The 24,763-nt window shown below is 40.3% G+C and overlaps 1 protein-coding gene across 1 annotated transcript in view; it reads right to left on the bottom strand.

The window, feature by feature from the left end:
* Positions 1-21,346, bottom strand: part of LOC100919449 (dual specificity phosphatase DUPD1) — a 30,050-nt gene extending 8,704 nt beyond the window's left edge. Inside the window, exons 1-2 of the mRNA XM_031956424.1 lie at positions 21,135-21,346; positions 1,224-1,444 (exon numbers count right to left, since the gene is read on the bottom strand). Of these exons, the coding sequence (XP_031812284.1) occupies positions 1,224-1,444; positions 21,135-21,310 (397 nt within the window). The 5' untranslated portion in view covers positions 21,311-21,346. The remainder of the gene's footprint in view (positions 1-1,223; positions 1,445-21,134) is intronic.
* Positions 21,347-24,763: the final 3,417 nt, after the last annotated feature.

Here is a 24,763-nt window from a genome sequence, read left to right as displayed (position 1 = left end):
CCTTCTCCTGCACTCAATAAACTCCAGTGGCTCACTATTCCTTCTGGGATATAAACTCCTCTATTTAAAGATCTTGACAGTCTATCTCCCTTTCATCTTTCCAGTCTTTTAATAGATCACTTATCTCCACACACCTCATAGTCCAATCATACTGGCCCACTCATGTCAGATATAATGCTTCACCTCCCACCTCCTCTGCTTTTCCCGTCCCCTCTGCCAGGAATGTTATTCCTGATCTCTTCCTCTTAGAATCTCTGGTTTCCTTTAAGATAGCTCAAGCATCATCTCCCACAGGAGGCCCTTTCTGGTCCCCTTTGCTCCCCACTACTTCTAATTGTTAGTGCTTTTCCCTCTTATGCCATTTTCCATCTCGTCTGTGTGAATCATGTATGTACCAATTCATGTACCTTCCTGTTCCACCATTAGAATGTAAAATCTCTCAAAGCAAGGATGAATTTTATTTCTCTCTATACCCTTAGTGCCTAGCACATAGTAAATACTCAATGCTTTCTGATTGATTAGTCACCTGATTTGGAACTTGATCATTAGCAGCTCAAAACAAAACCTTTTAAGAAAAAAGAAAAGGTATTCCATTCAGGATGTCTTGGAAGAAGGCAAGGGGACTGACTGCTTTCCACAATTTGAATTGGTTGGGTATAGAAAAGGTGACTAGAAGTTAGGAAGGCCCCTTAGATACAAAAGGGTTTTGAAAGTCAGCAGAAAAACTTGAAGTTTCTCCACTTAAGCCATCTTTCGTTCTCCCCACACCAGAACTAACGGCCTGCCAGTTGCCTTGGGTCCAGATTTTGTTGATTAAACAACTGCTCTTAAAACTCTGGAGAGATGCCCTGCTGCTAGAAGGTCAGCGAATAACAAATTTCAGTCATCAGACTGGGAACTTAAAGAGACATTAATGTTTCCAGCTATTTTCTGTCAGTGCTCACGAGCCCCTGCTGTCTTGGAGATGGCTGGGGCAGAGCCTTATGTTCCAAGCTAAATCTGCTATTTATCAGCGCCAGATAAGCAGCATCTCATCTTCCACCCACCAGCTCCCCACCAGCGGCTGCCATATTTGCAGCTTCGCCACCCAGCCATTGACCCACGCAGTTGTCCCTGGTTTACAGACACCTTCCCCTGTGGGTTGGCTGCCGGGGCCTGTGGTGTTCCCCACCATGGCGCCCACTGCACCGTGAAAGCTGATGGCCCCTGGCCTTTCTCCTTACTCCTGTCACTTTGGAGCGCCGCGTCAATAAACTCCGCAGCTGAGTAGAAGAATTCACTGAGGTTGAAGGTGGGGAGGTCGTCAGCCTCCACGCCATGGTACTCAATAGCCATGTCTCTGTAGTACTCTGGGCCAGTGTCTACGTTCCATCGGCCATGGGCAGCGTTCAGGATGTGGGTGAAGCCAGATTTCTCCAAGCTGTACCGGTCTAGTGCTGTGGCTCTGTTAAAACAACGGTAAAAGACAATGTGAGCTACTCTCTGCAGCTGCAAGGAGCAACTCCTCAGGTCCAGTAACTGAACAATCAGACCCAGGGGACAGTCACGGGGTTTCCACAGGTTTTGGAAGGGTCCTCCTTCAGCAGCCTTCCAGTCTATCCTAGAAAGAGATTTCCAGATCTCCTCCTTGCATTAAGCACAGTATTTGGCACAAAACATATAATTTTTTTGCTTTGTTTGTTTTTTCTTGAGGCATTTGGGGTATCATGCCAGGATGTGTTAAGTGTCTGAGATCAGATTTGAACTCAGGCCCTCCTGACTTCAGGGCTGGTGCTCTATCCACTGGACCACCTGGCTACCCCACATTACATACAGTTCTTAATGTGGACCCACTATCTCCCCAGGCAGCCCATCCTACAGATGGACACCTCTAACTATTAAGAACCTTTTCCTGACAACTTCCCTCTGCTGTTCTTAGCTCCCCCTTCTAGGGCTACACTGAACAAGTGGAATCTCTCTTCCATGACAACCCTTCAAATAGTGGAAGTGTTCCCCCATCTAAGTCTTCTCTAGAAAAACATCTCCATTTCCTTCAAATGGTCCTCATTTGAAAGACTCCAGTCTTTCAAGATCCTGGTTGCTTTCTCTCATCAATGTTTTGTTTTATTTTTTTTTAACTTTGGTGTTCACGTACTGAATAGTGTTTCCATGCAAAGTGTTTTTATCTAAGAATCCCTGGAAAATTCTTGTAAGTACAAGTTTCTTCAATACAACAATTTCCTCCAAAACACTGAATATTTGATGTGAATAACAAATTTACCAATGCAGTGAAACATCTCTTACTTAACTCTAGAGTAGGAAGCAACTTCATGTAGATTGTAGTAGACCAGCCAACCCAATGGCTGCCTTGGGGGCCAGTAATGGAAAAGGGCTGCTGTACAGATTCTTTTCTATGCTAGTGTGACCCAGGCGCCCATCTCCCCTCTCTTGGGTCCCCTTTTCATCCCAGGCTGCCCATCTGACTTTCTTCTCCCCCTTCCATCAGAATGGGTTCCAGGGAGTAGCATGTTTCACATGAGAAGGAACACAATAGCGTTCTCTGAGCATTTAAAGATATTTGCAAACAGATGATTAAAACGGTGGCCCAAGGAAAGGATGGGCCCTGCCAGATTTCCTCTGGCCTGATCTTGGCTCCATTGCAGGGTCCATGGAGCTCCTCTTCTGCTTTTAATTTTTCTTCTTAGGAAACCTGGTTTTCATTGTTTAGATTTGTCCCTAAGTGTATATACAACAAACAATAAAATAATTTTGTTTTCAGGTCATAGATCTGTGCTTAATTAAAACCCCTGCTAATATCATGCAATTCACTGAGCAAGCAATGGGCTGCTTTGTAGTAGAACTCTGGAAAAATGGGATTAAGCTGTCCATGAAAAGAAAGATCCTCTAAATCATAAAATCTTAAAGCAGGCTTCAGCAATTGCATTTCCATCTTATAAATAGCAGTTTGGTGAATGTCAAAGGGCCGTGTCAAAGACTGGGTCACATAAAAGATGAATGTCATGTTGGATGTGGCCACATTTGGGTCATGAATGGAACAAATATTTACCAAGTATCTACTATGTTCAAGGCTCTGGGGGTGCCAGAGCCTGGGGGAGAGACAGAGGCTGAGATGGAAGGACCCTACTCTGCAGGAGTGTTCAGGTAACAGAGAAAGGACACACACAGCAACAGCAGGTAAAAAGGAGAGGGAGATCAGTGCAGATGAAAAGGCTGGACACACACTATCACACACATGAGGAAGGAGAGACTGCACTCCTCTGGGAAGGTCATCCCTAGAGTGATGAGAATCTGTGTGAGGTCTTAAAGAGAGGGATTTCAACAGCAGATGAACAGGCAGAAAGACAAATTCAGAATCAGAAGAACTGGATTCAAATGAGCTACTTATTACAGGAGTGAGGGATGAGCACCTAGAGGAAGAAAGACCTGACTTCAAATCTGATTTCAGATATTTACTAACTGTGTGACTCTGGGCAAGTCACATAACCATCCCTGCCTCAGTTTCCTCATCTGTAAAATGAAGGCCTTGAACTAAATGATTCTGAAGGTTCCTTTCATCTCTATGTATGTTTCTGGGGGCTCAACTGATAAATGTGGGATTAGGAGACTTAGATTGGCTTCAAGAAGAGTCCTCTATGCTCTTCCAGTAACCTAAATTAATTAAATTTGGGTCGTATTCTGTTCTATTTTCCAATCCAATGAATTCACCACATCCTAGTTTAGAAATGCCTGCATTGAATCAAGCAGTTCCTCCTCTTCTCCAAATTCCCAGCACCTATAGCTTCACTTTATCTCAATCACTCAGTCACTGTTATTTGTAACTGAGCTACTGCCATGATTTTGGACTCGCAATTCCCTTTTCTGATGGTTACCTTCCTCTCCTTCACCCCCTCCTTCCAGATTCATTTCTTCTCTCCACAAACTATAATCCCTCCATTGTTTTGGTCTCCCAGTTGATCACTTATGCTGTGGTCTAACATTCCTCTCTTCGGAACCCCAATAATCAATCAGTTCAATGTTATCTTGTCCATCACCTTTTGGTTCGCACCCTCTTGCTCTTCCTGCTCTGACAATCCTCAATACCAGACGGAGCCATAACAATGAAAGGCAATGAGACATTTGTCCTAGAGTGCTGAAATACATAGTTTTCTTCTGGTTTTCCTCTCCTCTGACTACTCTTTCCCAATCTCCTTTGCTGTGGATCATCGTCCATTTCCTATCCCCTTTGTTATGTGTGACCTCCAGATCTCTGTCCTGAGTCTCTTTCTATATTGAAGATATTAGCTCCTGTGGACCCAAGTATCACCTCTAAAGCCCAAATTAATTGGATCAGATCTACTCTTTCTTCTAAAATTGAGCACTGCATCTCCAACTGCCTTCTGATCATCTCCACTTGGTCGTCCCATAGACATTTTACACTTAACACGTCCAAGACAGTAATTATTATCTTCTCCCCTAGGCTTTCTATTTCTCCAAGTTTCTTCATTTTGTTGAGGACATCAGTGTATCCTCAGAATCATAACACAAGTCATTCTTCCTTCTCTCTAATCCCTTATTATGGCCAGTCACTTGCCAATTCTTGTTGATTTTACTTTAATCTCAAATCTGTCCCCTCCTCTCCAGTTACATAGGAGCTCTTATATAGTTCGGTATATCAACTTAGCCAATTTTTTTTTCTTTTTGTTTTTATCCTTTCCTTCCTTCATTCTTCCCTTCCTCTCTTCCTCCCTCCCTCCCTTCTTTTCTTCCTTCCTTCCTTCTTTCTCTTCCTTTCTTTCCTTCCTTCTTTTCTTCCTTTTCTTCCTTTCTTTCCCTCTCTTCCTTTCTTCCTTTCCTTCCTTTCCTTCTTTTCTTCCTTTCCTTGCTTTCCTTCCTTTCCTTCCCAAGGCAAGTAGAATTAAGTGACTTGCCTAGGATCACATAGCTAGTAAGTATCAAGTGCTGGAGTCTGGATTTCAATTTGGGTCCTCCCAACTCCAAGGCCAGCACTATATCCACTGCACCACTTCATTCATTTTCAAATATAATCTTATCCCCTCCTCTACTCAGCATGCCTTCCCTTTTAACAAAGATTGCAAAAAAAAAAGAGGGGGGGAAGGATAACTGCTCTTTGGCTTGGGTTGCAAAGCTAACCACTAAGAATACAAAGTCAAAACAAAAAAAAAAATGGCCCTGACCTTAAGGATTTTAAATTACACATAATTTAAATTAAGACATATTTATAGGTTAAGTACATACATGATCATTCAAGAAAGGTGGTGATGCTATCATTAAGGAGGATTGGGAAAGGCTCTCCATAAAAAGTGGCACACTAAGCTAATCATTGAAGGAAATTGGTTCTAGGAGGCAGAACTGAGAATTGGGTGGGTTTCAGACATGGGAGACAGAGAGCCCTAAAAAGGCAAAGAGATTGGAAGCAGAATGATGGGTTTGGGGAACAACAAGGGAGTCAGTTTGACTGAAATGTTGATTCTATAAAGGGGAGAAATCTATAGTAAGCCTGGAAAAGGTAAGCTAGAGCTAAGCTTGTGTTTGTGTTTTGTCCCAGGGATGACAATTCTCAGGTTTTTGAGCAGAGAAATGACCCATCCAAACAGGAACGTTTCGGCAGCTACATGGAAAGCGAAGGCCTAGAAAGCCTAGAGTCAAGTGATAAAAGCCATTTTAATGTCCAGATGGCAGATGGTGAAGGCCCAAATGTGGTGGTGATTGTGTAAGTGGAGAGGAGGCAGGCAGAGAGAATAGGCAGCTGAACAAATGTGGAAGGGCAGGGGTTGTGATGAAGTACTATCAGAAAGGAAGAAACAGATTATTTCAAAGAGACATGGAAAGATTTGCATGTTCTAATTCAACATGAAGTAAGCAGGACCAGAATAATTTATGGCACCGAGGCTACAAAAATGGATAATTTTGAGGACTTTAATAAGGTGATAAAGAATGAACTAAGCAGAACCTGGGAAACCATTACCAAATAACAATAGCACAGGAAAAACAAACATTTGAAAATTATAAAAATGATGATTAATACAATGACCATTCATGATTAGAAACATGATATTCATGACAGAGAGGGATGAATTTAGGGTGTAGAAGGAGACATATTTTTATATATAACCAATGAGGGAATTTGTTTTGCTTCACTGTGCATTTTTCATACAAGAAATTTGATTTTCTTTTTTCCCTCCAGTGGAATGGGTAATAGGAGAAAGATAAACTAATTCTTTATTGTTTTTTCAATTAGAGAGGTGGAGAGAGGGTACTACAGATATGAAATGTTTCATGTGCTTTTAGATGAGATCACTGTACTATTAATTTTACTTCACTGTTTTACTGTATGACAAGAGACCTCTCATGAAATACGTGTTTTATTATTTAAAAACAAAACATATCAATAAATTTTTTTAAAACACTTCAGGAGATAGGTGAGGCTGAGGAAGAGAAAAGAGTCAATGATGATTCTGAAGATTTGAACCTGGTTTTAGGATGATAGTTCCCTCCAGAAAAGAAGTTTGGAAGAGGAGTAAGTTTCAGCTGGGAAATAGTAAATTCCATTTTGGAAATGTTGAGTTTAAGATGTCGATATCTAGCTGGAGATTTCTGGCAGACATTTGACACTGTGTGATAGGAAAGATACCAGGGCTAAATATGAAAGAGAGTGCAAGGAAAACAGAGGGTCAAAGACAGAACCTTATAGGACCCGCAGATTTAGGAAACAGGACATGGATAATGATTCAGCAAAGTGATTGAATTGCCTCTCTCACACAAAGTAGGTATTGGACAAATATTTGTTGAATTGAATTGAGTTGAATTCTCCCAGTTCAGTAGTTCTTATTCCCAGGGTTCATATTTATTTACGCAAAGAAAAAGTTGAGACACATAGGATCACCTGATTCTAAAAACTCTCAATAGTCTTCTTGACTCATTCCTAGTTAAAAGGTATCCTGTCTTCAAATATCCAAATCCTAGCATTAACTCAGGCTTTGTTTGGAGACCTGTAATGAGGAGAAACTGCCACAAAAGCCCTTTATACTTTGGAATAATTTAATTGTCAGGATATTTTCTTTTCTATAGCTTAATCTGGTCTCTCTGCTCCTTCCATCCATTGCTCCTACTTAGTTCCTCTTGGACAAAGAAGAACAGTTCTAATCTCTTTCCCACAATATTAAAGTCTTCTCTTTTCTAGGCTAATTATTCCCTCCATCTCAATTCCTTTAACCAAAGTTAATATAGCATTATCACCAATCTCTCCTCAATACTGATCTCCCTTCTTTCTATGCACCCCTTCTTAATATCCTTCCTTCCTAAAATGTGATGGCAAAACCAAAACAGAATATTCTGGCTATTATCTGACCAGAGAAGATGATGATGGGATTATCACTTTCTTTGTCCAGAGCACTCTTGATGCTGCCTAATTCACTGCCATGTTACACTACTACTGATATTGTGCTTTTGGTCCACAGGAACCTTTAGATTTTTTTCTTTTTAAATTTTTAAAAAATTGACAAAATGTTGGGTTTTTTCCCCTCCCATTTCCCTTATTAGAAAAATAAAGATAAAAACAAAATATCTGTAACAAATATGCATAGTCAAAATAAATCCCTACATTGTCCATGTCCCCCCAAAATCTATTTTATATTGTTGGTCAAGTTGTGAACTGATCCAACCATTCTGGAGAGCAGTTTGGAACTATACCCAAAGGACTATCAAACTGTGCAAACCCTTTGATCCAGCAGTGTTTCTACTGGGCCTCTATTCCAAAGGGATCATAAAAAAGGGAAAAGGACCCACATGAACAAAAACGTTTGTGGCAGCCCTTTTTGTAGTGGTCAGAAACTGGAAACTGAGTGGATGCCCATCAGTTGGAGAATGGCTGAATAAATTGTGGTATATGAATGTTATGGAATATGATAAGAAATAATCAGCAGGATGATTTCAGAGAGGCCTAGAGAGATTTATATGAACTGATGCTAATTAAGCAGAACGAGGAAAACATTATACACAGCAACAAGATTATGTGATGATAAATTGTGATGGACTATAATAAGGTAATTCAGGCCAATTCCAATAGACTTGTGATGGAGAGAGCCTCTACATCCAGAGAAAGGACTATGGGGATTGAATGTGGATCACAGCATAGTATTTTCACCTATTTTGTTGTTGTTTGGTTGTTTTTTTTTCCTTTCTCATTTTTTTCTTTTGGATCTGATTTTTCTTGTACACCATGATAAATTTGGAAACATGTATAGGAGAATTGCACATGTTTAACATATATTGGATTTCTTGCTCTTTTAGGGGAGGAGAGAGGAAGGAAGGAAGGGAGGGAGAAAAATCTGGAACACAAGGTTTTGTAAGGGTGGATGTTGAAAACCATCTTTGCATGTATTTTGAAAATAAAAAGCTATTATTAAAAAAACAAAAAATGTATTTTAATCTGTACTTTGAATCTTTCATCTCTCTGTCAGGAAGTGAGTAGAATGCTTTCTTGTGGATCCTCTAGAATTGCAGTTGGTCTTTCAACTCTTTTTTTTCGCATGAACTTGGGCTTATGAAACTATTTTCAAAATCCACATATGGAACTTTAAATTTATCTTCACTCAATTTCATCTTATTTTCTTCTAGGAAAGCTTTCTTCCAATGCCCACTGGTATAGACTAGAAAAGAGCTACTATATGTGAGTAGAACTTTTTTCTCACAGTTCATTTACTTTTTTTCACTTTTATAGCATAAAACACTATATTTTTCCAATTACATGTAAAAACAATCTTTAGCATTCATTCTTATTTTGAGTCCCAAATTTTCTCTCTCTCCCTCCACCCCCTCCCTAAAAAGTAAGAACTGTGATGTAATCATAAAAAACATTTCCATAAAGAAGAAATAGACCAAAAGGAATAAAAATCATGAAAAAGGCAAAGGAAGTAAAAATAGCATGCTTCAGTCTGCATTCAGATCCCATCAGTTTTTTCTCTGGTAGCATTTTTCCTCATGAGACCTTTGGAAATGTCTTGGTTCATTGTATTGCTGAGAAGAACTAAGTCTGTCACTGTTGATCTTTGCACAATCTTGCTATTACTACATACAATGTTCTCCTGGTTCTGCTCACCTGATTCAACATCAGTCCATTTAAGTCTTTCCAAGTTTTTTTTCTGAAATTCACCTGCTCATCATTTCTTATAGCACAAAAGTATTCCTTTACATTCATAGTCATTCCCCAATTGATGTCTATCTAGCTTCTGAATTTCCAGTTTTTGCCACCACAAAAAGACTTGCTATATTTTTATTTATGTAGATCTTTTTCCCTTTTTTGTTATCTCTTTGGGATATAGACCTAGCAGTGGGATCCAAGGGTATGAAGTTTTATAGCCCTTGGAGCGTAGTTTCAAATTGTTCTCCAGAATTATTGAATCAATTCACAACTCTACCTAGAATCCATTAGTGTCCCAATTTCCCCACATCTCTCTAGTATTTATCATTTTTATTTTCCATATTCTCCTAATATGCTTATGGTATCACCCTTTATATCTAAATCTAGCCCATTTTGATCTTATCTTGGAATATAATGTAAAATGTTAGCCTAGACCTAGTTTTTGCCCTACTGTTTTCCAGTTTTCCCTGTCAAATAGTGTGTTCTTAACCCAGGAGCTGGAGACTATGGGTTTATCAAATGCTGGATTTGTAGAGTCATTTGTTATGATCTTATGTATCCAATCTATTCCACTGATCCACTGATCTTTTCTTAGCCAATACTAGATAGTTCTGATGAATATTGCTTTACAATATAGTTTGAGGTGTGGTACTGCTAGGCCATCATGCTTTGCTTTTTTTTTTTTTCATTGTTTCCTTTGATATTTTTGACCTTTTGTTCTTCAAGATTAATTTTGTTATTATTTTTCTACCTCTGTAAAATAATTTTGGTAGTTTGATTGGTATGGCACTGAACAAGTAAATTAATTTAAATAGATTTGTCATTTTTATTGGCTTGGCCTACTCATGAACAATTGGTGTTATTCTATTTGTTTAGATCTTACTTTATTTGTGATTTCTTTTTTAAAGCCCTCCTGATTCTGATCACTTAGAGTGACTCATCTGTACAATGATCCTGGCCATAAACTTGTTATTTGAAGGGGGGAAATCCAGCTCCCCACTTTTCAGCTAGTCTCTATTTCAAGTTCTATCTTTGATCCATAATTCTATTAGTTTTCTGGAAGAGTATTTTCTTTGCTTTTATGTGTTCTTATTATGTTTCCTGTACAAATCACACTTTATTAAATACTATCTTATTTTTAATTCTCCTCAGGAAAGAAAAAGGAGGAGAAAGAGAAGAAGGGGGAGAAAAATAAAATGGGGGGAAAGTATGAGAAGAATCAGGGGGAAAAGAAAGAATTATTTTAAAAGCTAAAAGTAGCCACTGATTCTATTGCTTTTGACAGGGGTCAAGTTTTGATTTGTCACAGAAATGAACTCCATAAAAATTGTAGGGCTTGACCTAGAAAAAAAACCTTAAAAAGACCATCTTGACCCTTCCCTCTTCATTTTTAAATGACAAAAATGGGACCTAAAGAATTAAGTAATTTATGTGAGGGGACATGGCCTTGTAAATAGAGGGATGAGATTCAAGACCAAGTCCTCTGACTACAAACTCCGTAGGATTTCTGCGGCACCATGCTTCTTCTCCTAAGCCAATAGTCTCACGTTCTCCTCTGGCATTAAGATGTAGCCACATCAGCCTCAGACATCAAAGGTCTATAATCCAAGCTTTTAACTTCCTGTGAGTTAACCATCAGTGCGTTAAATTGCCGGCATTTTTGCCTACATATATATTTGCTCCTTAAAACGGCTCGAATTCAAGCACCCTTGAAAAGTAGTAAACGATCTCTCTTCTTTTACTTTTTGTTCTTGATTTAGTAATTTGAGAATTATCTAATCTCTTTTTTGCTATTCTCCCTAATTAAAGGAATGGATAGTTTTTATTTTTCTGGTAATGAATGTACACGGGCATCTAGCTGGCACAGTGGATAGAGTGCTAACTAACCTGAGACAAGAGGTCCTGAGTTCAAATCCAGCATCAGACATTTCCCATGGGTATGACTCTGGACAATTTCCCCATCCTGTAAAAATGAGCTAGAGAAGAAAATGGTAAACTCTTATTGGTATTTTTGCCAAGAAAGAGGATTTGCTTTCCCCTCTCCTAAAGGGCTATATTTGTTTCTTTGTTCTGTTATATTTAAATTTCCTATTTCTGGCTGACCTGTATAATCATGCTTTTTCTCTGCATATGGCACAGGAATTTTGACTTGGACATCTTTCTGCATGAGAAAGGAAGACCGAGGAAAAGGAATGGAAGTTTTTCCTAAAAGGTAGGGCAACGGGGGAGGTAAGTGATGGGGCCAGTTCTCTGAGGGCATTGCAATCCTTCCATGATCCCAAAATCCAGAGCTTGGGAGAGCTGGTTTGGAGCAAAAATGGAACTCAATTAATCCTTGCCATCTGAACTGGATAACTCATCTTAATTACAGGATACAGCTTTGAAACTCTCTTCCTGGAGCCATGCTGTCCTGATTGGCAAATGAGGGACCGTAATCTCACAAAGCCTGCTAGGTTTAGCCAACCCCAGACCATACCAAGCTTCCTGTGCCATCTGGCCTTAGAGCCCAACCCTTTTCTCAATGCTAACCGTCTACCCTGCTGCTCTGAGAGCGAGAATCTTGTCAATATACTATTGATCTTGGAAAGGGCACATCATTCCACTCCCTGGTGGATCCACTCACCATCTCTCATATTTTCAGAGCCAAATGCCCTTTTCTGGCCCCCAGCCTTCCACATGAGTTTTCTCCCCTAATTAGAACATAAGCTCCTAAGGAGAAGAGATGGTCTCACTTTCATAGTTTTTACATGTTTATTAATCTAGTGCTTGGTCAAAAGCAAGTGTTTATTAAATATTTATCTTCCTCATTCATTCAGGGCTGGAAAGAAACTTAGGGGTCATCTATTCCAGTTCCCTCCTTTTACAGATGAGCAAAATGAAGTCAAAGTGATAAAAGACTTGCCCGAGGTGGAAAGTGGCAGAACTGAAATTCGGAGCTAGGATTTTGGGTTCCAAGTCCTGTGCTCTCTTCACTGCTCCATACTGACTCCCTGTTCTTTATAGGCAATGTCATTTTGGATGTGTTTGTATTGCACAGAAGAAAGGGTAGATTTGACAATTATCAGGTTACAGTCAAACCTCATTAATGGAGGATCTGGAAAATTCACAAAATCTGGGCTGGGTCAACAGTTTCCATTTATATATTACCAGTAACAAAAAGCCTTGCTAAGCTGAATGAACAAAATTGAAGGGAAAATGCTTAAATTATCTAAGAAAACAGCTTTCAAACACTTTTGAAGCATAAATGGGTATGCTAATTACAAATCATTCTTACTCAATTATTATTAAAGTCAAGCCCGAGACCTCCAGAAATCAACTCTTTGTTTATCTAATTTGAGTTACTGGAAAGTAATTAAACTTGATTTCTTTGAGAATATACTCTGAAATTCAATCTTTTGACTAATTCAGATTGGCTCACTAAATAGTCTTAACTAATGTGCTTTGGCTACAAATTGATCATCAAACTGAATCACCCTAAAGACAGACCAGTCTGAATGAGCTCTCTTCATTAATTCAATTAACTGAGTAATGGTTAAATATCGGCTACATTATCTGCTGTGCAGACCCATCCTATAATTCTGAGAAGGATAAAAAAATATCTTGGAACAATGCCTTTTTTTAGAGGGGGAAGGAGAACTTATCCCCCTTGATTGAGACTGGAATGGCAGACACAGACCTTCTCTAAGCTAAAGGCAAGGGATATGAGTCACCAGGAACTCCTGGTTCAATAAATTCTTGGAAAAAGACTTCCAGATCCTTTCACCTTTATACTGAGAACATTTAGTACCCTGTCCCTCCTGAGCGATGGCTGCTTAATAAATGCTTGCTGAATAAAAGAATAAATGAATGAACTTGAAACTAAGAGGCTGGGGGTTGAAGGGAAAAGATGGGAATTGCAGCTGCTTTGCCTCAAAATACCTGGCACCTATTTACCTTCATCATGAGGAAGCAATTACATGATTGACATAAAATGTGAGACAGTTTCCTGCTGCTTTAGGGGTTTCTTTGCAAGGTCCAAATGGAAAAGTGTATGGTAAAGGGAAGGAATAAGGTTTGGAAAGAGAATTTTCTGCTATTACTTTGCTGTGAATTGGAGAAATTTTGGGGGGAGTTGGGGGAGAGGAGAAAAGCTTAAGGAAAGAAATAAGCATTTATTAAGCCCCTACTCTATACTAGTATACCAAGCACCTTACAAACATTTTTTTTTTCATTTGATCCTCACAACTACCCTAGGAAGTAGACATTATTATGATCCCCATTTTACACTTGAGGAAACTGAGTCAGTGATTAAGTGCTAGTCAGTGAGGCTAGATTTGAACTCAGATCTGCCTGACCCCAAGCTCAGGACTCTACCCATTCATTCAGTAAACATTTACTAAGTCCTTAATATGTGCCAGATACCGTGCAAAAAGACAAAACACAGGTCTTGCCCTCAAAGATCTTGCAGTGCAGTGGGGAAACAACATGCAGATGAGTGTTTACAAAGCAAACTTCCCCAGGAGCCATTTGCTCCCAATTCAGTTTCTTTGCTGAATATTTAACTTCTGAACATTCTACTGAGGGCAGGTTTTGTAGCAAGTGTGGCTGTGGTTCTTCATGAATAATACCTTTACATGTTAAGATGGAATAGCACCTTACAGATGCATTTTGAATTTCTCCTTAATGGCCTATAAGAAAGGCTGGAATCATAGGATTACAGATTCAAAACTGGGAAGGATGAACTGCTCATCATCTTTTAAACCCCTCCAGGCTCTGCTCTGGGCCCTCTCTTTGCTAACTTCATCAGTTCCTTAGGGATCAATTATCATTTTTTTGCAGATTGCACCCAGATCTATACATCCAGCCCTAGTCTCTCTCCAGAGCTCTACTTTCTCATTATCAACTCCCTATTAGACAAAATAGATATTCCACAGATTGATCCAACTCCTTATGTCCAAAACAGAACTTATCTTCCCCCCAGAACTGAGCCCTCTTTCAAACTTTTTTATTTTTTAAATAAATTTTTATTTTTAAACATAAATTCTTATTGATGCCTTTTACTTTTGCCTCAGCTAAATTTCCCTTGAATACTCCTGTTTGCCTCAGTTCTCTCATCTATAAAATGAGTTGGAGAGGAAAATGGCAAACTGTTCCAATATCTTTGCCAAGAAGACCCCAAAATTTTCATGAAAAGTTGAATATGACTGAAATAACTGAGCAGCAATTCTCCCTCCTTCACTTTTCCCAAGAGTCCTCTCTTATAGCAAAGAATCTTTTAAATAAAAGAAGTAGAGGAAGAAGGAAAATATATCAGCAAACTAATTTAGTACACATACAAATCAACAGTATATATACAATACATACATGGACCCCTTCACATTTGCAGAGGAGTCGAAGGAAGTGTTTTCCCCATATCTCTTCTTTAGGCTTTTCCTTTGAAATTTTACGGCTTTAATTTTTGATTGTTTTGTAGTCGTGCAATAGCTCAGATTTATATAGTGCCTTCCAGTTCTCAGAGTACTTTATGCAGAGAACAGTGGTTTGGGCACTTGCCCAGACCACCCACAATGGCCTCCCCACCTGGTAGGTGCTTGGGACTTGCTCCTGGGGATCCGGAGAGCTGGTTTGTGTGTGGACATTGTGTGCTGGCCCACCAGCTGGCCGCAGCGGCCTATTTCCTTTGGCTGGGTAGCTAGAACTGCCTGTGCTTTAGGAATACCTGACTGAGGACAGGCTCTCACTTTTTCCTGCCAACATCCAGACATGGGGGGAGAAGGAGGAAGGGCCTGAGGGCCACCTTTCTCCCCCCCGTGGGTCAGAAGGTCCTAACAAGCAGACTTGGGGTCTGAGTCTGTTTTTTGTGCTTTTCAGTTCTAGGAGGGGGGGGGAAAGTCTCTGACAAGGGAGCTTGAGCTAGAGAGATGATGGAGCTGGGGCTGGAGGTTATAGCCAGCCCTAAGAAACAAGGTTTTGTCTTAGGACTTCAACTTGGTGGACCTCATGTAAGATATGTAACAAGGGGGTTAAAGGGTATATCAAACTCACCTCCTTTCCCCAAAGACCAAAGTGGTACAGGAGGATTATGCTCCAAGGTTATGGGGGACATGTTTACATCATTCTAGGAGATAATCCTATGTAAAAGCTAATGAGATGCTAAGTGATTAAATGGAACTGGGTGACAGTCACGAAAGGAAGAAACTTTAAGTGGGGGCTTGAGTGCATGGCAAAAAAACCCCAAAACCAAATTTCTCAACCCTTCAGAGTACCAGAGAACACTGGAATGGGGCAATGGAGAGGAAATATAATAGACCTGACCCTTCAAAGGGGGCCAGACAAAGCCCATGTTAACATGATTCATTTTTGATTGCTCTGTGGTGGTTGTTCAATAGCTAGTGTTTATATAATGCTATAAAACAAACCTGTGGGGTAGCATTATTCCTATTTTACATATGGAAAAACCAAGGCTTGAAGAGGCCAGAATCCCACAGCTAGGAAGGGAGAGGTGAGTTGACTCCAAGCCCAGCATCCCATCTGCCATCCGCCCAGCTCTCTGTTCTTTCCTTGGACATCACTGGCATGGTATTCATTGTTTCCCCCCACCACCACCACCTTCACTTCGTCTTAGTTCATCTACATCTTCCAAGGGCATTTCTTCCAAGGACACCTCACTCCTTTCAGTCCCCCAGTTTTGCAAAGTTATCTCTAACTTCTCACCCCATGCCCCCATCCAATCAGTTGGTAATTCTCCTTCCACAACATCCTTTGCATCTGTGGCTCTCCATCCCACTCTAAGTCATCAGCTCATCACCTCTCGCTTGGGCTCCCACAGTGACCTCTGAGGTGACTTTCCTAGAGCCCAGGTCACGGCAGGCTGAGATCATAACCCGAAGCCAGAAGGGACCTCAGAGCCCTCTAGTCATCATTTTGTGACTGAGGAGACCAAGACCCATAAACTAAGGCCTGACTTGCCCAAGGTCCCATAGGTAGCAAAGGCAGGGCCAGTAGCTGAAGCCAGGTTCTCCACGAGGTCTTCAGCGTGCTTACCCCCTGCTCCACACTGCCTGAACAGGTCACTCTCCCGCTTTGGGACACATAAAGTCTTTTTTCTTCAAAGCCCTTCACCACCTGCCCCCCATGGGCCTTTCCAGGCCGTTTTGTCCTGCTGCCCCCAGGCGTGACTCAGTTTAGCCAAACTTCCTTCTCACTGTTCCTCCACATGTCCTTCCAGTCTCCTTTGCATGGGCTGACCCCTGTCTCTTCACCTTTGCCAGACACAGGTCCTAGTTTCCTCGATGCTCAGAAGCTTCTTTTCCACAAACCATCTTCCAGTCCCCTAGCTGCTATCACCATCTCCTCAGATGAACGTGTGCCCTTCGGGGGCACGTGTTTTATTTATAATTCTTAGTTATTACATAGGTGCTATGTTCCTGCCCTGGACTGATTTAATATTTGTCTTTGAATCCTCGGCACCTGGCCCAGGGCTTGGCAAATAGGGGGGCTTAAGAAAAGATGCTTGTTTGCTGGATCTCATCCCCCTCTTCCCTACCAGGAAAGTGATTTCACAAGATCACACAGGGAGGTTCTCTGCCTTGATCTACCATCCAGGGAGGCTGTCACTGCCTGACAGTAACAGTCTAAAATGCCATAGGGAGCTCTTTTGGTAAGGGAGAGAAGGAGGATTTTCCTAGGGGTCAGTGAGGTTCTTGGGATGTCCTCAGGGGCCACTGTTCATTCAAGGACGAGGTTATGATACAATGGGAAGAGTACAGCTTTAGTGTCCAAAGGACCGAGTTCATGTCCCATTCCCTCCATTTACTACCTGTATAATCTGAGGCAAGTCATTAAACTCCCCCAGCCTCCTTGGCAAACAAAACCTGGGATCGTGTGAATCTGGTTTTCTCCAAGGCTCCTCTTGGCTGCCTTGTTGACTTCTGGGGGCCCGGTGCTCTTAAAAGTCTTTGGGGCTTTTAGTGAAAGAAAAAATTTCAATATGTGCTGGGATGAAAAAAAAAGCACATTAAACTTGAAGCTTTCATTAATCAGGGCCTGACAGAGCCAAAGTGGAGCTTTCATTGCCTCTGGGCAACATCTGCAGCAAACCCAGGAAACAAAAGGATGGAAGAGCAGGCTTGTTGGCAGCCTTTGCTCCATTATGACCACCGTATGTAGGGTTTCATAGGCAACATAATTAATTGCCATTTCAATAAACATTTGCAAATCCTGTTAACCTTATTAAGTGTTTGGAGTAGGAGTGAAACCTGAGCACATTTCCAGAGATAGGGTACAAATGGAGAGGCAAAGTGAATTTATGTCCAGCTCAACCAATCTGTATTTTTAAGTTCTTTCTGCATGTATCATGGCAAAGATATAAAACCCACCTGACATCTGTAGTCTTAACCTTGGCAGTTTTCCATGACTAAATAATGTATGTGTTTCTTTGTATTGGAAGCAGCCAGGAAAACTGTAATGAACTGAAAAGATAATGTGAAATTTTCCTGGTTGAATGAAATATAATCAACTAGCTAGAAGAAAGGGGCAGCTCACTGCAACAAACTCTGTTCTGTCTGTGCTATCAGTGGGAGAGTTGTAAGTAGAGTGGGATAAGCAGAGATTTTGCTCAGAGAGCCAAGATTTAGAAGGTACTAATGGTACCTGTCAATGACTCTCAAAAGAGGAGAAAGAACTGAACTTAACAGTCATTTAGCAAATATACTTTGAGCCCCTTTCTAGACATCGTGCTCAAGTGAGCTCCTTTCTATCCTGTCCCTTCTTCACTGTGCATATTGCTTCCAGTAAGCTCAAAAACGGCTTGGTTGTGGTTCTGATGGACGAGAACTTTCTTTTGTCTGGTATGTTTTTATATCACTGTACAACAATCAGGTTTGGTCTCGCTTGTGTTTATAATAATCCTTGGTGTGTTCTTTTCAATGTATTTCTCAAAAAAACAGTGTGATGTTAAGAGTACTTTAGATCATCATCACATAAGATCAAGTACAATGGCTTTGGATATTCTAATTTCATCCTGAGAAAATCCTTCATATATCTCAAGTCTTTGTCTTATTGACACTTGGCCTCCATAGTCAGAAACCTAGAAAGTGGTTTTGTTGGAAAATGGTTTTGTGTAGTCTTAGATTCTTAGTTTAAAAAAAAAGTTTTCAAAATCTTTCATTTTCTCCTAAATCCAGTTCATCTTTACAGAATATCTATGAAATCATTTAGGGCCATTCCTTCCCCTCTGTGCACCTCCATTTCCTCATCTATAAGATGAAAGGAATCAGACTGGATTAAATGATATCTGAAATTCCCCCCCCCAAAAAAAAAGAACATCTATAGGTTTTTCTGTTCTTTCCATCATGTCTGACACTTCATGACCCCATTTGGGATTTTCTTGACAAAGTTACTGGAATACTTTATTATTTCTTTCTTCAGCTCATTTTATGGATGAGAAAACTAAGGCAAACAGGTAAATGGCTTGCTCTGGGTCACACAGCTAATTAGTTTCTAAAATTGGATTTAAACGCAGATCCACCTGACCCTAGACTGGGCACACTATCCGCTGTGTGGATAGCTAGCTGCTAATCTAAGAGGAAAGGCAAATATTACCCCCTGCTTTATCAACATGGAAACTGAAGTCCAGAATATTTGAAAAATGACTGCATTTGGTTCAAATCCAAATCCTGCTACTTACTAAATTGGTCAAGTTACAGTCTCTCTAGATCACTCTTTCCTCATCCATAAAATAAAAGGGACTCTGAGATCTCTTACAATACGAATCTAAGACATAGCCAACTCATGGTTATCTCATAGTGAACCTCCACATCTCCTGGCTCTGTCGATCAGTACTTTTCCATGTCTTTTCCAAAATTGCTAATTCTGCCATAAATCAGGGGAAAGAGACTAAAAGACGCATAGCTGAGAATCAATTTGATTAACCTTTAGGAAAATCCAATTCAGGAACTCAGACACTCAGGGCACACCTTTGTTTTTGCTACTTAAGAACATTAGGACTGCCATCCTGAGTCAGTTTGGGAATACAATGTGAAAGGGCTGCCTGTTAGAATGTCAAACTCAGAAAGTTAAGAGTGGTTTCCTAACTTGTCCAATTTTCTGTTAATAATCAAAATCCTGAAATTTTTAAAAGAAGAATAATGATCATTCAGAGCCAGCTATATTTAACAGTTCCAATATCTGTAGCAAATTCAGTTGAGAGGGAAAGAGATGTGAAGGAAACTTTAGGAAGTATAACCCTGTATACAACAACACAAGACACTAATCCCATGGTTGGGGAGACCAGCCTCTATGAAAAGCCATCACAGGATATCATTGCTATAGGAATAAGCAGGGTAAACCTGGGTTGGGGAGCTCACCTGGGATGTGGAGGTAGTTATCATCTGGTTGACTCCTATTTTAATGAGTTATTTTTACTAGGTGCCAAACTCAAGTTATTTTTTGCAGAAGCATTGGATTGCCTTCTATACTAACATAGCCTGGAACAAGCTCCCACTGTTCTATAGTTATAGATCTAAATCAATCAATATACACTTATTGAACACGTATTATATATCAAGTACTGTGCTAGGTATTGTATTCACTATTAATTTTTCATATGTCTAAATAAAGCTAAATCTTGATGGACCACTACTTTTAAGATGTCCCCTTCTGCACAATTTTCATTAACAAATGATAAATTCATTCAGATCATAAACCTAAATACTCATAGGTACCTGGCTTGTGAGAAAGACCAAGACAGCAATATAAGAAACATGGTACAGGCGTCACAAGCCCTGGATCTTTAAAAATCTACCTTTCTGCTACTTTAGGAGGTAGAGTTGAAGCTTGGAGTTTTTCACTCGCCCCACCCACAACTGCCAAGATGCAGAAGTCTCTTCTGAAACATTGGACTTTCTCTTAGTCCTGGTAAAAATCAGAATGATTGCAATGGACATTTCTGTCACATTCTAAATTTTGCAATGTCTCAGAGTCGTAACTATCTGCTACTGTGCTTGGAGCAAATTTGGAGCAACACAAGAGGAGCCCAGGGGCTTCTCTCACATTGGGAAAAGGGAAGTCTGTGTCTCAGAGTCCCCACTTGTGTGGAAGGGAGGTCCTAGGTGGTAAGGGAGAAGGGTGGACAGGGAAGTTGGTGAGTCAGGAAGAAGGCAGTGACTACTACACGCACACACACTGGCCATGTCCGTTGGGTTTGTAGTTATTGTTATCATCCCTCTTTTGCCAATGAGGATAAATAACATCATTTAGAGCAATTATGTGACTTGTCCAGAGTCATACCAAAGCAGAGCCTCCTTCCTCCTGGGATGAAGCTCTGCTCCTCCTCTGCCCATCAGCCCTGAGCCCATCTGCTTGCTGAAAGGAGAAGCAGCCCCTTTCTCTGCTCCACAGCGGTCCTCCTTCTCAAAGAGAGCAAGATGACCTCACTGATGTTGTGCAGAGCTTCTGCAGATGTTGTACCGATGTGAGCTCATGGGAGGAGGACTTTTACCTGAGGAGGAGGAGGGACCTCGCAAGCCACAGGTTCATGATGGCAAAGACTTTTTGTTTACAACAGATCATTATTTATGTCTAAAATAAAAAATCTAACTTTATAAGCTAATAATAGTGATAAAATGGTTATAAAATCTCTCCAGCATCCACTGGGACAAAACATGTCAAACAATAATTACTTTCAAAGAATAGCACCCAAATTGGCTGGTCTCCCTTGAGAAGCTACGAGTCCCTAGCATTGTACTGTTGATAGTAGGCCTTTGATAAAAATATCTGAGACAGGAAGTGTGGTGATTTCTCTAGAGGGACTCGAGTGCAGAATTCTAAAACTACCCAATTTTGATAGACCAACGTGTTTACTAACGCGCCAGTGAGAGTGCTTCCCCAAAGGACAAAACAACCAGAATAGATTTTTCCTGCCCCTTAATTAAGTCTTGTGCTCAGAACCACTGAAGACGGATGAGTTAGCTTGGGCCTGTAAAGGTTGGAATTTGGATTTAATCCCAGCACTTACTCATCTCCAATGTAGAGTTTGGGCCAGACCTCGTTGACATGGGTGTATTGGGGACTGCCCTTCCAAAAGAGCCGCTCCAGCTCAAAGGCCCCCGGCGTGATGTATTCATCATCTGCTTCTTCTTTGCTGGACCCCAGAGCCTTGTTCAGACTGGTCTTTGACTGCCGGGAAGTCATCGTGTTGCTAAGAGATTTCTTGGTTCTCTTCACAGGCTATCAAGACAAAAGAAGGGCAATGGCGGTAGTAGGGCAACCACCAATGGGAAATCGCATTCAGAAAAGGTATGAGGCGAATCTGGGTGGGGGAAGCTGAACTTGAAAGCTAGAAAGGCTCTGCCCCAACTTGGTTTGCCCCTTCTTCTCCACCCACTGAGTCATCCAGGTTTGGAGTCTAAATAAACAAGGAAGGCCATTATTGGCAGTTGAACAGTGTTTTCTAAACATTCCAGGCTCCCCCTCAGTACAAGGGCATTAGAGACCTCATTTGCATAATAGAATTTAGGCTGAAACTTATACCCCAAACTACCTCCAAGAAGGCTTAGTGGGTACCCACTATCTCCAGCTTTTATTTTTGTTTCTGCTACTTCTTCAAACTGGAGGAGACTCCACGGCTCAGCCCCAAATAACCTAACTTTCTCTATCTGCAGTAAGTACCCAAAGAGAGAAAAAAGGAAAGAAAAGTGACTCTTGGGTGCAATAGACATTTATTAAGCACCTATTATGTGCAAACTGAATGTCTTTTTTTTCTCAGGATAGTTCACTTAGGAAATATTTTATGGGAGTCTGAGAAGCCAAACAAATAGCTGAAAGGAAATCCTGTTGTGGGTTAGGGTTTTTTTGGTTGTTGTTGTTTTTATGTCAGTTCATTCAGATTGTTGATTTTTTTTCCTCTGAAATATTAGTAAATCAACTTTTCAGTTACTTTCTGCATTCCAAGGAAACAAACCCCTTTTTCAGACAGAAAACCTGTTTAAATGTCCTTGTCAGGTCAATGCAGGGCTGGGGACTGTGTATGAATTCTGCTGTTTATTTTCTTTATGATCTTAGATCACTCAACCTTTACACATCCTAAAAGTTTTATCATCTGGAAAAATGAGGGTGTTGGATTTCACAACCCTTAAGGTTCTTTTCAGCTTGAAATTCTGCGTATTTGTATAATATCACTCATATCACCAGAGAAAAGCTGTTTCCCCAGTCACCAACCTCCCTCCAATCCTTACCTTGGTGGGATAGCAGGTCAGCCCCTTAATTAGAGTATTCTGGAAAGTAATGTTCTTCACTGCACAAGAGCTGAGCTCTGGGTGATTAAGGAGCCCTTCCTTCAGCCATAAACCTTTGGGGAAAAAGGAAGAATTCTAAGGTTCTATGATATGTTGAGCACCGATTACTATTCACCAGGCACTGAAAGGCATAAGTAACAGGTGGTAGGAAATAGGACTGAAAAAACGGGCAAGTTTTTGTTATTTAGTTGAGGTTAGTGTGGAGAGAAGTTTGGATGAGGAATTCCTTTCATCATCCCCTTTCTTAAGGGTTTGTACCTTTTTCCACCTGGCTGAGATGGGTGGGCTGAGGATGTAACCTTATCTGTTCTTTCCAGTCTATATAAGAAGAACTTGACAAAATCTCTAATTATATCTCTATTGAGAAAATGGAGCCATATGGGTCATAGATTTATGTGAATTTGTAACTGGCTGAATGACCGAACCCAGTGAATGTCAGTCAGCCTTGCAAGGAAGGACTGTAGAGAATGGGCATCCAATTTTGTCCTTAGCTTTGTTTTGTTTGCTGTTTTAATAAATACCATTGTCAATGGCATAGACTCAATTCAACAACATTGATTAAACACTAACTATTTGCCAAGCATGATACTAGACCCTGGGGATTCAGAAAGAAAAAATGCAACAATCCCTGCCTTTAAGGAGGGCGTTTTATCAGAAGGAAACAACATCTGTGTAGAAAATTAAATACAAAATATACAAAGTGATTTCTGAAGGGAGGACACAGATCTAAGATGAAGGTAATTTGTTAACAAGCTCCTGACTTTGAGTCCTTTCACTTACTGTCCTCTGGTCCTGGAATGCCCTTCTTCCTCACCTCTACCTCCTGGCTTCCTTCAAGTCCCAGCCAAATCCTATCTTCTGCAAGAAATCTTTCCTGCTCTCCTTCAACATCCCTTTGCAGACTGCCTCCAGTTCAACCCATATGTGTTTGTATGAACATAGTTGTTCATATACTGTCTTCTTTATAATACTTTGAACTTCTTGATAGCAGGGACTTGTTTTGGGCCTTTATTTGTAGTTTAGCCCCATCCCTGACACATTGACTAATGGAGAACAGGAAGTTCAGTGGAAGGCCAAGATAATATAGGATAAAAAAACATGATTATCAAAATTGTAGACTGTATGAAATCAGGAATAGCTAACACATTGGAGGAAAGAAGACTCAAAAAAGATGTTGATAGACTAGCACAGTGGACTCAGTTTAATAATTAATAGAAAGAAATGTAAATTCCTGCCCTTTGGTTAAGAAAAATCAATTTTATAAGTATGGGACAAGGGAGTGGTAGCTCAGTGAAAAAACCTGGAAGGATTCAACATACTCTTTCTCATAATGAGTATTTTCTTCCAATAATGATGCTATATTGTATTTTGTGGTTCTACCTCCCTCCCTGACCTCCCAGTTTATCCCTTTAAAAACATCAGCCATCATCCAGAGCTGGTACTAATGCTTTGGAAGGTCTCCTACTTCCCAAACCATCTATTCAGGAGCATAGAACATGAGACCAAGACTAGATTCCTGAATCTGGAACCCATCTCCTGATTGGACTCCAGCCCCAACAAAGCTCCTTGGGATCTTTGCTGTGGCAGCACAGGTGATGTACAAAGGACATTGTATTGAGCCTCGGAACAATGAACCTCACGCAAATCACATTAAACCAAACCAGTCACTTAACCTCCCAATGTTCTTGGCAGTACTCTAAAACTATAAATTAAATTGGTAGGGAGTTTTCTCACTTGGGAGTTGTTTATGTCACAAAAATAATGGTATCCCAAAAAGTTTCAAACTTTAATAGCTTTAAACTGCACAGAAAATTTATATCAATTAATTAGTTTTTAAATTTTTTTATTAAAGTTTTTTATTTACAAAACATATGCACAGGTAATTTTTCAACATTGACCCTAGTAAAACCTTCTGTTCCAAATTATCCCCTCCTTCCCCCCAACCCCTCCCTAGATGGCAGGTAGTCCAATATATGTTAAATATGTTAAAATATATGTTAAATCATATATACATACACACATATTTATACAGTTATCTTGCTGCACAAGAAAAATCAGATCAAAAAGAAAAAAAACTGAGAAAGAAAACAAGATACAAGCAAACAACAACATAAAGAATGAGAATGCTATGTTGTGATCCCACACTCAGTTCCCACAGGCCTCTCTCTGGGTATAGATAGCTCATCACTAAACAATTGGAATTGGTTTGAATCATCTTGTTGAAGAGAGCCATGTCCATCAGAATTATTAATTAATTTATATAAATTAAATCACAGGTCCAGTCCTTATCCCTGCTCATTGAAAAGTAGGCATATGATTTGCTTGTTATGGTTATTCACTCATTTTTTTA

This window comes from Sarcophilus harrisii, chromosome 2, assembly GCF_902635505.1.
Source record: "Sarcophilus harrisii chromosome 2, mSarHar1.11, whole genome shotgun sequence".
Lineage (NCBI taxonomy): Eukaryota > Metazoa > Chordata > Mammalia > Dasyuromorphia > Dasyuridae > Sarcophilus > Sarcophilus harrisii.
This window is presented reverse-complemented; position numbering and strand designations above follow the sequence as displayed.